General features: G+C 33.5%; 1 protein-coding gene across 1 annotated transcript; it reads left to right on the top strand.

Moving 5' to 3' along the window:
* Positions 1-2125: 2125 nt before the first annotated feature.
* Positions 2126-12896, top strand: LOC148124234 (vomeronasal type-2 receptor 26-like). Its single transcript, XM_087917230.1, has 6 exons — positions 2126-2301; positions 4077-4365; positions 4971-5783; positions 6859-7086; positions 9018-9144; positions 11995-12896. The coding sequence occupies exons 1-6, from the start codon at positions 2126-2128 to the stop codon at positions 12894-12896; spliced, it is 2535 nt and encodes an 844-aa protein (XP_087773356.1).
* The last annotated feature ends 3319 nt before the right edge of the window (positions 12897-16215 follow it).

Genomic DNA, 16215 nt, shown 5'->3' on the forward strand with positions numbered 1-16215 from the left:
ATTCTCACCCAGTTGTCACCTTGTTCCTCCTCAATCTTCACTCATTCTTCTCCAGGTGGGCTGTCACAGCCTTGTTCAAGCACGCAATGGCCATCTTTTTCTTCCTGCCAAATTAAGAGCCTTTCTCCAAATCAAAAAGGACTTTGCAATCTCCTTGTCATCTATGGAGTGTGCTGTCTTTTTCACCACCCCTCCAAGGTGGCTTAAGTCCATCTGAACCCTCTGGCAGAAGGAATTCAGCAAACCTCCATAGAGCCCCATGGAGAGTACGGCATATTGCTGCGACATCAGTTCCTCCTCCCTTGATTAAACTTCCATTGTGAATATATACTGTCAGCTTTGCCAATGCTGTAAATTTTCCAAGTTTATGTTGGAGATATTGTTGAAATTGTAACTTTCTTCTGATGTTGGGTAAAGTAACTCACAGCTGTGAACAGAATAGCAATAGCTATAGCACTTGGACTTACATACCACTTCACAGTGCTTTATGGCTCTCTCTAAGTGTTTTACAGAGTCAGATTGTAACTTCTTTGTAGGAATTCCTGGCATATGACCTCGTTTAGTTAACTTAATGGACTACAGGTTAAACAGATAAATATAGTTTAAAATAAATGCAGACCATCTCAATACATAGAAAGATACCTACATACATTTATTCACATTTATTGAAGTGGAATAAATTATTATTCAATCACAGTTTTGTTCCATACAGCATCAACCTTGAGAACTCTCAAGCTTTCTCTTTATGCTCTGTGTGTGTGTGTGTGTGTGTGTGTGTGTGTGTGTATGTGTGCATACTATTGTAATACCATGGTTATATGTGTGTTATGTATGGATATGGGTAGATACATACTTTCTCTTGAGAGTAGGCAATAGAATTTCATTTTTAATATGCTCCAGTGTGCTGACAGTAAAAAAATGACAATAAGTTTCTGTTCTCCTATCCCCTCCACACTTCCGTCCCCTCAAATTAACTTGCCTTATCTTATCTTATCATCTTACCTTGTCTGATCTGATCTTATGATGCACACAAACCAAGAGGAGATGAAAGATATGGAGAAGAGAGTTTGTTGTGATGTGACTTTTTGCTTAGATTTTCTTAAAACAGTGGTGTCAGACTGACAGTCCATGGGCCAGATGTGTCACACCAAACTATACAAATAATCCGTGAATGAGAACAGACATTGTGATATGTCTTGTGACTGCAACATGATACCACAAGTTTGATAACCATGGCTTAAAAGAATGGATCCTTGAGTCATATTAGTAACATGATCCTTTTTTTTGGTTAATTAGTATCTTTTAATAAAAAGTATTTGTAAAGGTTTCCCTCACACAAAGGTGCTAGTCGTTTCCCACTTTTAATAATTTTAATAATCTAATCTAGAAATCACAACTGTTTTACAATTGCTACCAGTCAATTACCTTAAAAAATTAACAATTAAAAAATTGTTTTTCAGCACATATGCACACTGAAGGATCCTGAACCTCCACATGCATTAACTTTGTTCTGAAAATGCACCCTAATTGAAGACAAAGCCATATCCGGACATTCTGACTTAATACTCAGTATGTGTGCAAATAAAGAAGGAAAGTTCCCTGTTTCCCTCAGAAAGGTTCTTTCATTCATAAACTGATATTTTTGAAGTTGGTTCATTTGAAAATGACATTTATTAGCCAGATTGGAATAATCAGTATTTACACATGAGATTACATTTTTTTTCACAATACTATAGAGAAATAAAAATGTAATTATTGCCATTTTATCTCCATATATAATTAGCATCAATATTATTAATTCTGAATGCTGATTGCATAAAGATATTGAATATTTATGTAATAGCAAGAACAAAATATAATGTTTATGAAAACAGTACAAAAAAATCTCTGACTGTTCCCATTTGGAGCTAGACTCTAGTTATAGCTAAATGCTATCAGAATAATTCCTGAAAATTGGGACTTGTTCTAGGAGTTTCAGTAGAAATTAGGCTTTGTGGGGAGTGTGTGACTGCATAGTTTCTTCATACATAAACTTGAAGATTCTAAAGCTTTATCCAACAAATTCTATTGTGGACATAAGTTTGGCATAATGATCACGAACATTTTGCTCCTATTCTTGACTGACATGGTTTACAAGTCTGACATGAAACATTGCAAGGTTCATGATCCTCTCCCTATTCTTCACAATTATTTCCAGTCCGGTGACTTCATCGTGGGTGCTATTACTTCTCTTGTCTTGATGCCTCAAGATCCAGCTACCTTTTTTGAAGATCCCCATCATTCATTTATAAGAGAACCCATGTAAGATGTCTACATAATAATGTTTAGTATTCCAGATTGCATTCTGGAAAATAATCTCCAAAGCAATAAAATTAGTTACAAGATGAAATAAGTAATTTTTTCAGATTAACCATTAATGAGGTGATGAGTTGTTTTATTCCTTTTCATTTTCACTGGACTTCTAGGAAGAATTAAATTAACTGATTTATTATTCCAAAAAATGGTTTAGTATTCCAGATTGTATTCTGGAATAATAATTCCCAAAGCAATAGATTTAGTTACAGGGTAAAATAAATAAATTTGGGTTAGTAATAAATTAGCTGATTTATCATTCCTAACAAAGAAATAGTTTAAACCATGAGTTCGCTAACTGAAGTCTTTCTCATTTAATTGAATGGTTGGATTTGGTATAGTAATAGCAATATTTAAGGAAATGGCCAGCAATTCTTATCATGGGAAAGGAATTCAAAACAACCTTATTTAAGATGTGCTGAAACTTGAAAAAAATAGCTAATTGTAAACATGTTCATTATATTAAAATTCTGTTTTTGATTGATATTATACGTCATCCTTTTAGTGGATGTACATTTACTAAATTATCAACTATAACGATAAAATGTGATGTTGAAAATATGTTAGGCAGTAAAATATTTATATTTTTGTTAAAAATTAGTCTGTTTTTAATAACCTAGGTTATATATTCCCTGTATGATTAATATAGTTCTTAAAAATATTGATAGCTCAATAACAGTAAGGTGGCACACCTTTCAAGCCCTTCTCAATAGTCTTGAAGCCAATCTTTAACCATTTAACTATGCTGACCTCAAAATACAAGAAGAGGCAGAAAATACTATTAGTCATTGAGATGTCTGTCCTGAGAAAGACTATGGAACTTCAAAATGCATGTCTTTTTCTGCAGCTAACTTAATTACAATAACAAAACAAACAAATAGTGTACAAACCTCAAAATGGCATGGAGAAGAAACTGTGACTTAAACTTAAAAATAAGGCAATATTGTAACAAACGTGAACTAAACAGTCCACAATGTTACTATTTGAGTGACATTGCGCTTTTGTGATAAAGTCCTAACAAAGAAATAGTTTAAACTATGAGTTCACTTAATTAAATGATTGGATTTGGTATAGTAATAGCAATATTTAAGAAAAGGGCCAGCAATATTGTTCATGGAAAAAGAATTCAAAATAACCTGTTTACATAGGGAAGATTTAAAATGTGCTGAAATTTGAAAAAAAAATGGTTAGTTCTAAAAATGTTTTTATATTAAAATCTTGTTTTAATTGATATTATACATCGTACTCTTAATGCATATATACTCACCAATTTACTGTGTAATAATGATAAAATGTGATGTTGAAAGGATCTTAGGCAGGAAAATATTTATATTTTTGTTAAAAATTTAAATGCATTTTTAATAATCTATGGTAAATATTCCCTGTAAGATTAATATAGGTGGTTAAAATCATTTATAGCTCAATAAGAGTAAGGTGGCACATCCTTGTACAAACATACAGTGTAGAATCTAAAAATGGCATGAACCAGAAAATGTAACTTAGACTTTGAAACATTGAAATATTAGAAGAAATGTGAACTGATCCAGTGTCAGTCCACAATGTTACTACTTGAGTGACATTGCGATTTTGCGATAAAGTATATTCTGTGGGCAATGCAAATCAAGCATTGCATTCAAGAACTGAATGGTTTGATGGACCATACTTTTGCTGCAATAGGTTTTTGTTAGATACAGACTATCTCTTATAATGCTTTTTAATTGCAGAGTCCAGACTAAGTTTTATCAGCATATTTTAGCTTTAATATTTGCTGTAAAAGAGATCAATGAAAATGCTCAGATCTTGCCCAACATCACCTTGGGTTTCAATATTTTTGATAGCTATGATGTCAAATGGACTTATCATGCCACAATGAAACTTTTTTCACCATTGAAGAGACTAATCCCGAATTATAAATGTGGCTTCCAGAACAATCTGATCGCAGTCATTGGAGCTCTTTATGCTGAAACTTCTCTTTTCATGGGAGATATATTGAAAACGTACAAAGTTCCACAGGTAGGAGGTGTGATGAGTTACAGGGCCATATGTTGTATTTGATCTATTTACATTTCTGTAACTTGGAAATATTATATATGTATCCTTCAATAAAGTGAATAAAGTATATAAGTTAATAAAAGATTTTTTTAAAATTAAAATTACATTGTCCAGTGGTGCAATCATAAAATATACAGTGAATTAAGGATAGTTACTTAAAAATGGAACTATTCAAGGTATGCAAGATCAATTTCAAAAAGTTCATTGATCACATTTCCCTGTAGTAGTTATAATAAAATATTGTTTTTCTTATAAGCTAGGGAAATAAGGCTTCATTCTTATACAATCACATTTTTCTGTCATTTATTTTCTTTAAGTTAGAAGATTTTACCCTAAAAGGGTAGCCTCCTGAGAATTTTTTTTATTATAAAAACAAGCTAAAATGCCTAATTGGATATAATGCAAAATGCAATTTTAATTTTTGTATACAATGGCAACCTTTTTCATTTTTAATTAAAATTTAAATCTTAGGAAATCTTAATATGTCAGTTATTCATTTCCTCAAAAAACAACAACATTAATTTCCTTCCATTCTCCTAATTTCTCCTTATTTTTTATTCATATAGATGATATATGGATCATATCCAGAAATGCTAGATCAAAGTGAATCTTCTTTCTATCAAATGGTTCCTGATGAAAATTTTGAATACAAAGGTCTGTGTCATCTACTTTTGCACTTTGGATGGACCTGGGTTGGCATTCTTGTAAAAGAAGATGATGATGGAAGATTTGTGAGAATGACATTTTCAATGTTTCCTCTTCTTGGTATTTGTATTGCATTCCTAAAAAAGATAAAACCGATTTATATCAGCAGTTTTTCTGATGATCTAGATTGGCTAGCTGAAACATATTATCTATCAATGAACAGCAAAGCCAAAGCAGTGATTGTCTATGAACGAACACTTCTGCATTTGAGGTTACTACTACAGCTTCCTAAAATGGAACTAGTGTCCTTAGAGCCTAAAGGTAAGGTGTGGATCATGGCTTCCAAGATGGATCTTGCATCAGTGTTCTACCAAAGGAGTTGGGATATTCAAGTTATCCATGGTTCCTTGTCCTTTTCAGTTCATTCCAATGAAATTCCAGGATTTCAGCACTTTGTTCAGACAAGAGACCATTTCTCATCAAAAGAAGATGGTTTTATCACAGATGTGTGGGTACATGCATTTGACTGTTCGTTTCCCAGGCCCTTAATGAATGACAAAGATAGTGACATTTGTACTCTGAGGGAGAAACTGAAGGATGTTCCAGGTTCTTTTTTTGAAATGAGTATGACAGGACACAGTTACAATATATACAATGCACTGTATGTTGTAGCTCATGCTTTTCATGCCCTGCAGATTGAAAAGAAACAGGAAAGAATTAAATATCCATGGCAGGTATGGGCTTGAGCTCTCATCCTTTCATCTATTCAGTATCTTTATATATGTATATTCATAAAGATTGCTTCATTTAGTGAATAAATTTGTTCTACTACTGACTTCCATTACAATTTTGTAGATATACAAATTTACTAAGAATTTCTGCATATTTCAGGAGCCAGAAATGGATGTTTTTCCTATTTTTAAACATCAAGCAATGTCCAAAATTGTCTTTAGTAGTTTAAAGAAATACTATGAAGATACCTGTAAGAAAAAGGAGAGTATATAAAATTATAAAATCAAGACAAAATTTTATACACATTAGGAGAAAGAATACATTAAAAATAAATTCCAAATAAAATTTTCCCACATTATATGTGGCATTTGTGGCGTTTGCTTTTTAAAAAATCTCCAACACATTCTAAAACTTGATGCATTCAGAGGTCTGCCCCCCCCCCACAAATTAGTAATACCGAAGCTAACACCTTAACCCATTCTCTCTATGAATATCTCAGAATTCCATTGTGATCGTTCATTCATAATTTGAAAGGTTAAAATCTTCTAATAGGAGGTAGCACTCATGAAAATTAAGAACTGTTGTTTATACCCTTCAAGTTTCCTTAAGCTCCTTTTAATCTTCTGTGAGGACTCTTAGACGACAGAGAGCCCTTTCAAGCCAAGCTATCACTTGAGACTTTCAAGAAGAGCTATTTGTCAGAAATGATGTAGGGTCTCCCACTTGGGCAAGGGGCCGGACCAGATGACCTACAAGGTCACTTCCAACTCTGATTATCTGTTATCTCTTATCCAAGCTTTCAGACATTATTCCAGATTCTCAATTCTAAGGTTTTTATTGGAATTCTGGAAATGTTTCATTTGATCTGCATTAAATAAAAAGTGATAGGGGAATGTGGACTATCTTGGGACCATTTTTTTTTTTGGTAAAAATGGAATTTTAAGAAAATTGTAATGGGAAAAAATATAATCCTATCAGAATATTGATAATTTCTTAATGAGATGCTTTTACATATCAGGAAATGTTATTCATTAATGACATTCTGATCATTCTTTTGGTATATTGTTTAATTTTCAGCTCCACTGGTTTCTAAAAAGAATTTCATTTAATAACAGTGTTGGAGATGAGATTTTGTTTGATGAGAAGAGGAAACTGATAGTTGGATTTGATGTTATAAACTGGGTCACATTCCCCAACCAGTCTTTCCATCGGGTGAAAGTTGGGAAACTGAATCCCTGGACTTTTGAGGGAAAAAAGCTCACCATTCATGATGAAGCCATCACCTGGCACAGAACTTTCAACCAAGTAGGTTCTGAATGCAGATAATTATATCTGGATGTTATTTACTATACAGGTGGTCCTTGTTTTAAACCTATTCATTTAATGATTATTAAAAGTTACAGGGGCACTGAAAAAATGTAATTTATTACAGCTGTCACACATGATTATTGAAGAATTCTGCACAATCATGTCATCAAAATTTGGATGCTTGGAAACTGAGATCTAATTATGATGGAAGCTGCATCCAGGGTCATCATTGGGGACCTTCCCACACAGCTTCTGACAATCACTCAACTCTGGATACATTTAATGACTGACTAATTCACTTAACAATTGCAGTGATTTCCTTAAAAGCTATAAGAAATTTGGGCATGATGCACTTAACAACCACCTTGATTAGCAAGATAAATTCCTGTCCTGATTGTGGTCATAAGTCAAAGACCACCTGCATAACTAAAACATAAATGCACTATTTCTGTATTTTTGGTGTTGCATAAAATCTTGAAAAAATTGTAAGCAATATCACTAAGGGAAAAGAGGTAGCAGTGGGTCTGTTGCCCCAGTTGCATTCACACCCAGACTGGGAGGCCCTGACTAAATTAGCTCATGCCATTATAACCTCTACATTGGACCATTGTAACATATTCTACAAGGACACCCCACCCCCTGAAGACCATTTGGAAACTTCAACTGAAGCAGAATACAAGTAATAATTGGTGCCAGATATATGGCACACATAACACCACTTCTCACTCCTCAGTCAGTACACTGGTTGCCAGTGTGTTTCCAGGTGCAATTCAAAGTTCTGGTGGTTGTTTATAAAGCCCTACATGGCTTTGGACTAGGTGTCTGAATGAGTGCCTTTTTTGCTCGTCTTTTCTACTGTCCAACCAGGTGAAATAGGATGGGCATGCTGTACATTCCATCAGCCAAAGAAGGTCAGCTGGCAGGGATTAGTGGGTTAACTTTTTCTGCAGTGGCGCCTGCTTTGTGGAATATCCTCCATTACAATGGCCCCATAAAGTTCTAAAAACCTGTTTATGCTCTTGGGTCTGATGAGGGGCAAATGGCATGGGTTTTACAATTTGTTAACTAACGTAGTTACTTTGTGTTTTAATTTGATTTATCTTCTCTCTTTTAAAATGATGTTCAGGTTTATTAGCTTTAGTGTTCCTAAACTGATAAACAAGCTGGAGTCTAGCTCTAGATTTTAAAAATGTTTGTTCTGGCTTTCCTTATAATTAGGCCCCATTTGATTTCATACCTCATTTTAATAAACATGTGTGATATTATGAGATGCAAATATGTATCATGTTTGACTACATGTAACTAGTTTCCTTTGCAAAAGGGAGGTCACTTTTATTCTCTCCAGCCAATTTTCTCTTGCTTCTTTCTTGTGTTCATGTTTTACTCCTATAAAAAGTTTCTCTCTTCCTTTTTCATAGAAGGCCCCAATGTATCAAGGTACCCTAATAAACTGCTTTTAAATAACCTTCTGACTCAGCTGCTTATTGGGAAGGTATACTGAGGCAAAACCTAGGGCCAGATTTGGCTTTCACATGTGCCATGATAACCACCCCGATTATATTGTTAATAAGACATACATCTAGCTTTTGTACGTACTTCAAATTAGACAGGTTTTTTTACTGATTTAATTTTTTTTACTATTTTCATTGTTTTAAAATGTTTTTAAATTGTAGATATGATTGAATTGTGAGATATTATCTAATTGAGTACATAAACATCTGTAAGAATACAACCAAGCTCCAAGAGGACTTCTTTAAAAGTTGCCTGCTAATCAGTTGCAGATTGCTTGGTAAACTTGGTAAACTTGGGAAAGTGACTGCCTCTTAATTGTACAATAAAAAGTCATATGATTATACATATATTTTTTTCTGTATGCCAATAACTTGTGAGAATGCTAATAGATATATTTTTCCCTATTTCTGGGCCAGACATTACCTATTTCTCTATGTACTAAGAGCTGCCTCCCTGGTAATTTCAGGAGAAAGCAGGAGGGAAAACAATTTTGCTGCTATGATTGTGTTCCATGTCCTAAAGAGAAAATTTCAAGCCTGATTGGTAAGTGACATTATGAAATAAGTTTTTGTAATTGTGCAGGATATACCAAGCAGATCCATCAATATGTAAGTATGGAGATTGGGTAATATTCTTTTATAGACAGTCCTCAAATTATGATGACAATTGAGCCCAGCATTTCTATTGCTAAACGAGACAGTAGTTAAGTAAGTTTTGCCCCATATTATAACTTTTCTTGCCACAGCTCTTAAGTGAATCACTGCATTGTCCAGTTAGAAAGTGAGTCTGGCTTGTCCATTGGCTTTGCTTGTAAGAAGGTCACAAAGGTGATCACATGACCCTGAAAAATTGGAAGAGTCATAAATATGAAGCAGTTACCAAGCATCCAAATTTTGTTCATATGTCCATGGGGATGCTGCTGTAGTCATATGCATGAAAATAGACATATGTCACTTTTTAAAAACTCCATTGTTAACTTTCAATGGTCACTGAATAAATACTTGTAAATCAAGGAGAACCTGTATTTATCAACAGTTTTTGCCCCTTGACTTTCTCCTAAAAAGAAAGCAGAAAGAATTATTAAAGGAAGTTTAATTTCCTTCAATTGTATTACTGGAATTGGGCATTGTGCCTTTCTCACTATGTCAACTTTTAAAACAACCCATCAACTTACCTTTTACAACATTTGCTTTAAGAGAATGAAAATGGTTGAGAAATTTTTCTTTTCAGTTGTTTAATGACAAACCAATCTCTCATCTTTCCTTCAGCAAAAAAAAAAAAGCTATTTATTTTATTTAGAAAATTTATATGACCACACACTCAGTCTGAATGAGACACAGTGACTCTGGGTGGCTTACAGAAAATAAAAATCTGATATACAATAATAAAAACAATAACCCCATTAGCCACCTGATGACAGCAATCAATAAAACAACTTGATGAACTCCATCCCACTCTGGGTTCCCCAAGTCTATTGGCAAAACCCAATCTTCAGGACCTTGTGAAAGAGTATCAAAATTGGGACCTTAGGGAAAGATTTTCCATAGTGAGGGAGCCACCATGAGGGAGAAGACCCATCTTCTGGATCCCACCAAATGTATCTCCTTAGGAGAGGAGAGATACAATTTTCTGCCCCCCTGCTTTGGTGGGTTGTGTGGATGTAATCAGGGGAGACAATCCTTCAGATAACCTCATCTCAATTTCATGTAAGGCTTTCAAAGTAACAGCAAGTACCTTAAATTGTACTTGTGCAATTGTACTTGTACCTTAAAGTCATATAAAGAGTTACAACTCTGCTATTGATAACATTTTATCCCAAATAATAAATAAAATGTAGAGAAAGCAGGAGGGAAAACAATTTTGCTGCTATGATTGTGTTCCATGTCCTAAACAGAAAATGTCAAATCTGATTGGTAAGAGACATTATGAAATAAGATCTTTTAATTATGTAGGATATACCAAGCAGATCGATCAATATGTAAATATGGATATTGGGTAATATTCTTTTATAGACAGTCCTCAAATTATGATGACAATTGAGCCCAGCATTTCTATTGCTAAGTGAGATAGTAGTTAAGACGGTTTATGACTTTTCTTGCCACAGTTCTTAAGTGAATCGCTGCATTGTTCAGTTAGAAAGTGAATCTGGCTTGCCCATTGGCTTTGCTTGTTAGAAGGTCACAAAGTTGATCACATGACCTGAAAAATTGGAAGAGTCATAAATATGAAGCAGTTACCAAGCATCCAAATTTTGATCATGAGTCCATGGGGATGTTGCTATAGTCATATGCATGAAAATAGTCATATATCACTTTTTAAAAACTCCATTGTTAACTTTCAATGGTCACTGAAAAAATACTTGTAAATCAAGGAGAACCTGTATTTATCAGCAGTATTTGCCCCATGACTTTCTCCTAAAAAGAAAGGAGAAAGAATCATTAAAGGAAGTTTAATTTCCTTCAATTGTATTACTGGAATTGGGCATTGTGCCTTTCTCACTATGTCAACTTTTAAAACAACCCATCAACTTACCTTTTACAACATTTGCTTTAAGGGAATGGAAATGCTTGAGAAATTTGACAAACCAATCTCTCATCTTTCCTTCAGAAAAAGAAACCCCTATTATTATTTTTTTAGAAAATTTATATGGCCACACACTCAGTCTGAATGAGACACAGTGACTCTGGATGGCTTACAGAAAATAAAAATCTGATAAACAATAATAAAAACAATAGCCCCATTAGCCACCTGATGACAGAAGTCAATAAAACAATTTGATGAACTCCATCCCACTCTGGGTTCCCCAAGTCTATTGGCAAAACCCAATCTTCAGGACCTTGTGAAAGAGTGTCAAAATTGAGACCTTAGGGAAAGATTTTCCATAGTGAGGGAGCCACCATGAGGGCGAAGACCCTTCTTCTGGATCCCACCAAATGTATCTCCTTAGGAGAGGAGAGATACAATTTTCTACCCCCCTCCCCGCTTTGGTGGGTTGTGTGGATGTAATCAGGGAGAGACAATCCTTCAGATAACCTCATCTCAATTTCATGTAAGGCTTTCAAAGTAACAGCAAGTACCTTAAATTGTACTTGTGCAATTGTACTTGTACCTTAAAGTCATATAAAGAGTTACAACTCTGCTATTGATAACATTTTATCCCAAATAATAAATAAAATGTAGCTCCCCACATTACTAGCTTTTTAATTTTCATTTATTAACCTGTATCCCCAAAGTTTAAGAAAAACAATAAGACAGTACAAAGACAAGCTGAAAATATTGGTGCCATGAATGAAGCCATGGATGAAGAAGAAAGACAGGGGAAAATCATATACAAAAGAAGGAATAATGAAATTATAATACAGGAATAAAAAGATTTTTTAAAAACTCTTACAGATATGGATGACTGTTCTGAATGTCCAGCAGACCAATACCCAAGCAAAGACCAAGATTCATGTCTTCCAAAGAGAATGTCTTTCTTATCCTATGCAGAACCAATGGGAAGAAGTCTAGTTATTCTGGCTCTCTTTTTTTCTTTTTGCACAATATTGGTGTTGTCAACGTTTTTGAAGTATCACCATACTCCCATTGTCAAGGCCAATAACCGAAACCTCACCTACATTTTGCTCATCTCCCTCCTCCTCTGCTTCCTTTGCTCACTGCAGTTCCTTGTTGCACCAAGTCATATAATATGTCTCTTCCGACAAAGTAGCTTTGGCATGGTCTTCTCAGTGGCTGTGTCTTCTGTGTTGGCAAAAACCATCACTGTGATTCTGGCTTTCATGGCCACCAAGCCAGGATCCAGAATGAGGAAATGGGTGGGCAGAGGCCTGACCACCTGCATTGTTCTGACTTGTTCCCTGATTCAAGCAAGTATCTGTATGGTGTGGCTCTTCACATATCCCCCTTTCACTGATGTTGATAACCATTCAGAAATTGAGGAAATGATAATGCAGTGCAATGAAGGTTCAGCTACCATGTTCTACTGTGTTCTTGGCTACATGGGCTTTCTGGCAGCTGCCAGTTTCACAGTAGCTTTTTTCTCCAGGAAGCTCCCCAGTAGTTTCAATGAAGCCAAATGTCTCACATTTAGCATGCTGATCTTCTGCAGTGTGTGGCTCTCTTTTGTTCCATCCTACCTGAGCACCAAAGGCAAATACATGGTGGCTGTAGAGGTTTTCTCTATTTTGGCTTCCAGTGCTGGATTGCTGGGCTGCATTTATTTCCCCAAATGTTTCATAATTATTTTTAAGCCAGAGCTAAACAACAGGGAACAACTCATTAAGAGAAACTCTTAATAAATGAAACATTTCTTTCTTTCTTTTTCTTCTCCTTTGAAATCTTTAGTTCTTATTTAGTAGAATAGTAATTTTTTTCTCATTTTTCTCAGTGGAATATTTAATATTAAATTTAATACTAAACATTAAACATTAGTTGTAATAGGTTTGTCAACTGATCTCTATTTTCTATATAGGTACAGTATGAAGTTTTATTGTTTTATTGTTTTTTACTTTTACTTTTATTTTCTGTTTTAAATATGGTTTTACATTGTGTAAGCCACCTAGAGTTGCCATGGGTGAATACACTGCAATATAAATTTGATAAATAAATAAATATAATGTATATATGGAAACCACCTTTACTTGATTTTGGTTAAACTTTTTTTTTAAGTTTTATTAATATATAAAAATTCCATTTCAATCAAACAGTGTGTGGTCTCGATACAATTGTTTTCAGGAGATCATAATCAAAGTGTTTACAACAACATTCATCACAATAACATTAATACTGAATAACAATAATATTGTTTGTCCATTTTAACAGTTTTCCTTTTTATATCCCTCTCTTTCTAACTTTTGTTTTTATTATCTAGACATCGGCAAAATAAGTCCCATGTCAAAAAATATTTAGTTTCTTCTTTGTCAATAGTAAGCATTAGTCTATCCATTTCTGTACATGTTAGTATTTTCTTAATTACATTCTCATCTGTCAGGATCTCATCACATTTCCATTGTTGAACATATACAGTTTTAGCTGCAGTTAATACATGTAAAACCAAGTGTATAGTCTCTTTATCATATTTTTCCAGCAGAATGCCAAATAAAAAGATTTCTGGTTTCATGTCTATATGCTGTTTTATCTTTTTTTTCCCCAACCAAGTAAGTATTTTCATCCATTTGGGTGGGGAGGCATTGGGGACATGTCCACCACATATGGTAATATGAGCCAGGTGTTTAATTACATTTCCAACATTTAGCAGATCTACCCTTATACATTTTCACCAATCTTGGTTTAAGATGTCATTTATAGAACATTTTAAACAAATTTTCTTTATATGCAGTTGACATAGTCAATTTAACATTTCTATCACACAGTTTCTATCATTTGTCAAGGAGACAACTCCATACCCAATTTTTTCAGCCTAAACAATCATTATTTCCTTTATGTTATAGTTGAAAATTTGGTTATTACACCTGAGAATGTGAAGAGCCGAACTGAAGCTATTTTGTGTTTGCAATCTGAACTTTTAAAGCTCCGAACATTATATAATGTGTTTTCTGCTAGAAATAATACAAGATTGTAAAACTATGTACTTGGCATAAGTTAGGGGTATGTGCTGGGACGCTCTGACATTAGATGTCACATTAGGAGATATTAATGGCTTTCTTATAATTTTCTGGAATTTGAATAACAGGAAATCTGGCTATAATGAGAATGTTGGGAGTTGTCCATGAAAGGTTGAAACTTTCTTATGAAAGCATTGTATAACATCCATATATGGGAAACAGGAAATGTTATGTGACCATGTGATTTGATAAACCTAAGCTGTATTCACTAAATGGTTTTGGAGCCAGGGAGTCCATACTGCAGTATTTTCCTTAATAAAGCATCCTATGGATCAGATTATCAAAAGTCTGTTGATTCATTTTTATGTACTTCTCACACTTTACCTGCTCACTTTTAAATTTAATACCTAATAAATAATAATATATTTTCTTTATTAATTTTTCATCTGTTCCAGTTAATATCTGGTCCAATTTTGTTAATCCTTTATTAAAACCATACATTTTAGAACTGCTTGGTTTTTAATTCCCCTTTTTCATTCAAATATCTTTGTATCTTACATTTTTTCCCCATATTAATAACATTAGGATGTATCAATGCTTCCATTGTGAAAACCAGACTGTCACGTCATTTCAAGTCATGTCATTCTTTAATTTTAAGTCATACTGATAACAATACATTTCTAACATAATATCTTTGAAAATAACTATGCATCTTATTCTTTCCATACCATAAAAAAGCCTGCCAACTTAATTGAAGGCCATGCCCTTCTAAAATTAATAGTTTTTTATGCCTCAAATTGATCCACTCTTTCATCCAAGTAAGCACCAAGGCCTGGTAGTATAATTCCCAATCTGGCCCCCTCTTTTTTTTTTGGTGTCTTGCAACATTTTTAAACCTATTCTTGCTTTCCCCCCCAGCCAGATATATCTTAATATTACTTTATTTAATTTCTCAAAATACCCCCCAATTTTATTGGTATTGTTTGAAATATATATAATAGCCTTGGTAGAGTATTCATTCTTATGGTAGCTATTCTTCCTGTTAATGACAGTTGCAAATCTTTTCATTTTTCCAAATCTAGTTTAATTTGTTGTATCGGTTTCATATAATTGTCTTTTTTAATTGTTGTGTATTTTGCTGTTAGCTGCATCTCTAATTACTTCACTTTTGTAAAAGTACTAAGTACTTCTGACTATCTGCATATCAATTCTTTCCATCAACACTCTTTTTTGTGTGTATCTATAAGATTTTTAACTAAAATCTTTCTCCTATCTTTGTTTATTTCAATCCAGCAACTTCCCCATACTCTTCTATCTTTCTATAATTGGTCAAATCAAATCATAATGATTCTTAGTCATGGCTTCTAGTAGTAGTCTTCTCTTCTCCTTTCTCCTCTCCCCAAATCAACTCACCTTATCTCATCTTATCTTGTCTTTTTTAAAAAAAAATTATTTGAGTTTTCACAAAAAGAAAAGAAACACAATTAAAACATCTTTTTTGAAAGCAGCATAATCCCAGGTACATTTCTTCGTGCAGACACAATTTCAGGTTCATGCTCATCTTTATATTCTATTCCACATCTTATTACAATTTTAGATTTTCTACATAGCTTTTCCCCTCTTTTAATTTCCTCAATTTTATTGTATTTATTTCATCTCAATTCAAATCATTATATTTATATTTTTTGTCTGTCCTGTTTCAATTGTCTATTATCTTTTCTCATTAAACAAAATTTCTCCTGTGGTTACTGACGCCTTTATATCTTTGCCCTAAAGTTATAACACTCAATATAATACAGAGCTTCCATTCGGATTCTGTTTGGTATATTCCTAAACTACACACAGTATTCTTAAAGAAAAAAATATATAAATATATATAGTTAAAACATTCCATTCCAATTCAATTCTATCATTAACATTAAAATTAATATTAATTAAGGTCTTAAGTTTTTTCATGTTACTTTTCAATTAAATATCATACTTCTATGGGAACAATTATAAACTTTTCATTATCAATTTCCCACTTATATTTTATAAAACATTGACTAAT

Source organism: Pseudonaja textilis, chromosome Z, assembly GCF_049901715.1.
Source record: "Pseudonaja textilis isolate UNSWEBS1 chromosome Z, rPseTex1.2, whole genome shotgun sequence".
In the NCBI taxonomy this organism is placed as follows: domain Eukaryota; kingdom Metazoa; phylum Chordata; class Lepidosauria; order Squamata; family Elapidae; genus Pseudonaja; species Pseudonaja textilis.

Bases quoted from the DNA above. Each gene is read 5' to 3' on its own strand.
- LOC148124234 (XM_087917230.1), top strand. From the start codon at position 2,126: ATGGTTTACAAGTCTGACATGAAACATTGCAAGGTTCATGATCCTCTC. The intron at 7,087-9,017 runs GTAGGTTCTGAA...TTTCTGGGCCAG, and splicing joins GGCACAGAACTTTCAACCAA to ACATTACCTATTTCTCTATG. The intron at 9,145-11,994 runs GTAAGTGACATT...AAACTCTTACAG, and splicing joins GAAAATTTCAAGCCTGATTG to ATATGGATGACTGTTCTGAA.